The sequence below is a fragment of the Octopus bimaculoides genome, chromosome 20 (assembly GCF_001194135.2).
Source record: "Octopus bimaculoides isolate UCB-OBI-ISO-001 chromosome 20, ASM119413v2, whole genome shotgun sequence".
Taxonomy (NCBI): domain Eukaryota; kingdom Metazoa; phylum Mollusca; class Cephalopoda; order Octopoda; family Octopodidae; genus Octopus; species Octopus bimaculoides.
This window is the reverse complement of record NC_069000.1, coordinates 44,722,338-44,727,386: the sequence shown is the minus strand read 5'-3', so window position 1 is coordinate 44,727,386 and position 5,049 is coordinate 44,722,338. Positions and strand designations below refer to the sequence as shown.

General features: G+C 37.1%; 1 protein-coding gene across 1 annotated transcript in view; it reads left to right on the top strand.

The window, feature by feature from the left end:
• LOC106870399 (neurogenic locus notch homolog protein 1) overlaps positions 1-5,049 on the top strand; it is a 57,523-nt gene that overhangs the window by 28,378 nt on the left and 24,096 nt on the right. Inside the window, exons 19-22 of the mRNA XM_052974983.1 lie at positions 879-989; positions 2,520-2,630; positions 4,305-4,415; positions 4,835-4,945. Coding sequence (XP_052830943.1) covers positions 879-989; positions 2,520-2,630; positions 4,305-4,415; positions 4,835-4,945 — 444 coding nt within the window. The remainder of the gene's footprint in view (positions 1-878; positions 990-2,519; positions 2,631-4,304; positions 4,416-4,834; positions 4,946-5,049) is intronic.

Below are 5,049 nucleotides of genomic sequence, written 5' to 3'. Positions count from 1 at the left end.
TCTGTCTGTCTATGTCTGTCTGTCTATGTCTGTCTGTCTATGTCTGTCTGTCTATGTCTGTCTGTCTATGTCTGTCTGTCTATGTCTGTCCGTCTGTCTGTTTGTCTGTCGTCTGTTTGTCTGTCGTCTGTCTGTCTGTCTAGTCTACCTACCTACCTACCTACCTACCTACCTACCTACCTACCTACCTACCTACCTACTTACCTGTCTGTCTGTCTGTCTGTCTGTCTATCTATCTATCTATCTATCTATCTAAGTATCTATCTATCTATCTATCTATCTATCTATCTATCTATCTATCTATCTATCTATCTATAACTGTTTAACTTGTTTCAGTCATTTGACTGTGGCCATGCTGGAGCACTGCCTTTTAGTCGAGCAAATCGACCCCAGGACTTATTCTTTGTAAGTTACGGGGACGTAAACATACCAGTAACGGTTGTCAAGCGATGTTGGGGGGACAAACACAGACACACATATATATATATACATATACATATATACGACTGGCTTCTTTCAGTTTCCGTCTACCAAATCCACTCACAAGGCTTTGGTCGGGCCGAGGCTACAGTAGAAGTCACTTGCCCAGGGTGCCACACAGTGGGACTGAACCCGAAACCATGTGGTTGGTAAGCAAGCTACTTACCACACAGCCACTCCTGCGCCTATAAGGCAGCGTTCTATAAAAATAAGAATCCTCCTACAGCATTAGCACCATATCTCTGTCCATTTTGAATATAACATATGAGGAAAAATTTCTTTCTCAACTTTTCCCATCCATACAGAAAGAAGCCCTACAAAAATATCCCCAAATTCCATTGTCTTTTAATCACATTGTTAGCATATCAACTAAACTTCACTGTTCTTCCTCTTTTCAGTCAATGTTTGTGATCCAAACCCCTGTTTCAACGGTGGTACCTGTATATCTAATGGCAACTCATTTTTATGTATTTGCCCAACTGGCAGCACTGGTCAGAAATGTGAAGAATGTAAGTATCCCATTTCTGTTTTTCTTGTCTTTCTGTTTCACTTTTGTTTGTTTCTGTTTCCATAGATACAACAGTTATAACATAACCTGTACATCACCTACTCTACAACACAATCACCACCCAACCCTACAATACATATCACAACTTATCCATCACAGTCACCACCATATACTGCAGCATATACTGCAGCCTGTATGATGAGCTTACTTTCAAAACCAGATATATGCATCAGAATGAATTTTTAGTACCATATTTTAACCCTAATTTTGGGGCTTAAAATTTAGAAAAATGGTTTTGTAAGGGAATATGATACTAACCATGGATAAGAAATTCTCATATTTTTTTCACCTACTTTTTGACAAAAAAGGGTTCCGTGTACACATTAAAATATGGTAATTATTTAAAACAACTTGAATATATCTGATTTTGATTGGAAGACTAAGATTTGCCTATTGTCTATATGGCACCTGTCCCAGTTTGACTGAAAAAAATTTCATGTGCGTAAAGCCAACAGCTTGCAGATTGCGTTTTAATGGTTATCATGAAATTGACCAAATTTGTTCTTACACTGGTTTTGAAAATAAGCTCCTCATATATCAAAGCTCTGGATTAAGCGGTACGCAAAATAAGCATGTGCTTATGGCATCAAAGAAAGGAGGGAGCACCACAGAAATGGTAAATTGTTTATGGCACAAAAGAAATCACTTTAAACTTTGCTAAAATAATGTTCGGGATGCCTTTATGTCTGCTAAGTATAGATGCAGATGTGTTACCTAAGATTAATTTTGAGGATTTGATCAAAGACTTAGCAATTCAAAAAAGTAGGAGGTAACTTTTCAAATATAAATAAAGTGGAAGTATACAAAAATAAACATTATTTTCCCTCTTACTGTTTTGTTTCGTTTAGAAAAATAAAAATTGATTTTATCGTTTGTTATTGTTTATATTTTAAGAATTACATAATCTTTTATGGGGGAACCAAAATCTTTTAAGTGCTTAGGGCCTTAACGGGTCTTAATCCAGCCCTGCATATATCGCATACTCTTGTCAGTCTTAGAAGGATGAAAATCAAATCTGACCTCAGCAGGATTTAATCTCAGAATGTAAAGAATCAGAACAAATAGTTTCAAATTTTTGGCACAAGGCCAGCATGTTTGGGTAGATGGGTAAGTTTATTACATTGACCCCAGTTCTTGATTGGTACTTAATTCATTGACCCCAAAAGGATGAAAGGCAAAGTCAACCTTGGTGGAATTTGAATTCAGAACATAAAGACAAGCAAAAATACCACTAAGCATTTTATCAGATGTGCGAATGGTTCTGCTAGCTGGCCACCTTAAAGAACCAGGACAACTATGACCAAATTCTTCTTCCAATCCATAAATCTCATCCAATAATTCTTTCTATAAAAAAAAAAATTCCAAACAAATGATAAACAAATTCTTTGAAATATTCACCATATTATTTTTTTCTGTTTCTTTGACTTTTTGGATTTAAAAAAAATCTTCTCTTTTATCTCTTCCATTGCAGTCAATCCTTGTCTGTCTAATCCTTGTAAGAATGGTGGAACATGTACCAATGATGGCGTTAAATATCATTGTACCTGTGTGAATGGTTTCTCTGGAGTTCATTGCACAAACTGTAAGTTCCTTTATCCTGATTTCTGTCACTTTATTCATGTATATATATATATATATACACATCTCAGACAACAGTTTCATATATATATATATATATATATATACACAGGGTGTGGTGAATATATTGTCATCTAAATTACCCAAAATTGAAAATAACACTGACATCTCATTTTAAAGATATATTTACCAAAATTATATCAAAATATCTTGAAATACTAAAGAGTAAATTTATTCAATAAAATCGCCATTGGCTTCAACCACAGCTTCCAGATGACTTTGGAATCTCCTGCAACTCTTCTGGATGGTCTCCTTGTTTAAGTTGGTGAATGCTGCCATAACCCTTGCCTTTGGTTCATCTTTGGTGTTACAAGGAGTTTTGTTGGTCTCTCACTCAACTGTGCCCCACACATAATAATCAAGGGGGTTGCAGTCTGGGGAGTTAGGTGGCCAGATGTTAGGGGTGGTATGGTCACAGAAATTGTCTGACAGTCATGACTGGGTTCTCCTGCTCATTTGGCATGGTGCAGAGTCCTGTTGCCAGACATAGGGTCTTCCAGCAGCCACCATCTTCACCCAGAGCAGCTCTGCCTCCACCAGGCACTTGATGTAGGCCTCCGTGTTGAGTGTGAGGTTGTGTGGGAAGATGAATGGAGGCATAACGTCACCATCACTAATGATCACTCCAAATACCATGATGTTGACTGGATGTTTGATTTTTATCACTCCTGGTACATGTTTTGGGGACACAGCAAGCCAACGATTGTTCTGTGTGTTCACCATCTGTTTGTATTGGAGCTTCCAACATGAATGCCAAGCAGTACAGCATGTTGTTTCCAAAATTTCTAGCAGAGTGAATTACATCATGGTGCTGTTTTTCTCACAGATGGTGCCTTACTGATCCTACTATACTGTGTAGTTGACAAAATCATAAACAAACAATGTCAATGCATGAAATTAAAAATATTAAATGATGACGATTTATCCATCGCATCCTGCATACATATGTGTGTGTATATATATATATATGTGTGTGTGTGTGTATGTGTGTGTGTGTGCGTGTGTGTGTGTGTATGTATGCACACACACCCACACACACATACACACACATAAGTAAGCACATAAGTGCAAAACAAGTTTGAAAAAATGGTATTTGAATACCAAAAGGTAGAGTAATATACGATTTTATTAAACCAATAAACAATAGAGACCAGTCTGTATTTACCACAACTCTCAGATGAACATTGAAGCAAAACTCTGAGTAACAGGTTGTGAAGTTTTTTTCTTGTGGTTAACAAAATAGCATATATACAGGCATATACATACATATATATATATATATATATATACATACATATATATATATACATCATTGTTGAACATCTATTTTCCATGCTGGATGGTTTGACAGGAGGTGTCAAGCCAGAGGCTTGACACCTTTCCTAATGTCTACTACTTCACAGAGTATTTCTTTTATGTGGCACCAGCATGTTTGCTTTGTACATTGGTGCTGACATGGGTGCTCTTTATGCGACACCAACTCACACACACATGCTCACACACACACATGCACGTGCTCACACACACATATACACATGCTCACACATATACACATATACACAGTGTTTACGTTCTTTGTTCATATTGGTTCATCTGCCACCATTCTTCTCTCTTCCAGTTGACAACTGCCATTCCAATCCTTGTCAAAACAATGGTAAATGTGCTACAGTTGCTAATGGCTTCAGATGTGTCTGTGAACCTGGCTATTGTGGAACCTTATGTACAAACTGTAAGTATTGAGGCTTTGTTTATTTCTTCAAATCTGTCATGTTTTGGTCTGTATTGCTTTTGGTCTATTTCGTAGTTGGCTTGGCTTTGCCTTGGGTCCTAGATTCCTAACAGTCGAAGGAGCACCATTATGAAGTATAGTGAGACCAGTGGTGGATTAGAGAGAGAGAGTGTGTGTGTGTGTGCATGTATGAGAGAGAAAGAGTGGGGGAGCAAGAGGAAGAGAAAGAGTGAGAGGGAGAGGGTAATGGAGAAAATAGAGGGATAAATAGGGGAATAGACTGACAGATGAAAAGATGACTGGATGAGTAGATAGAAAGATATTTATCTGTATTTTCATTTCTTTTGTTATCAGAGATAAAATCTAATTAAAAAATATTCACAAATCGTTGACATTTTTTTTCTTTGTGAAATTTCCAGACAACCCCTGTTACTCATCCCCATGCAAAAACTTTGGAAAATGTATTGGTCGAGGAAGACACTATGAATGTTCCTGTCGGATGGGATTCTCTGGCAGCCACTGTGAAGAATGTAAGTAGCATCTCTTAACTTTACATCTTCTTCATACACATGCACTTATGTACATTTATACATACATATATATACACATATTTATCTCCTGCTCTCTCTTTTTT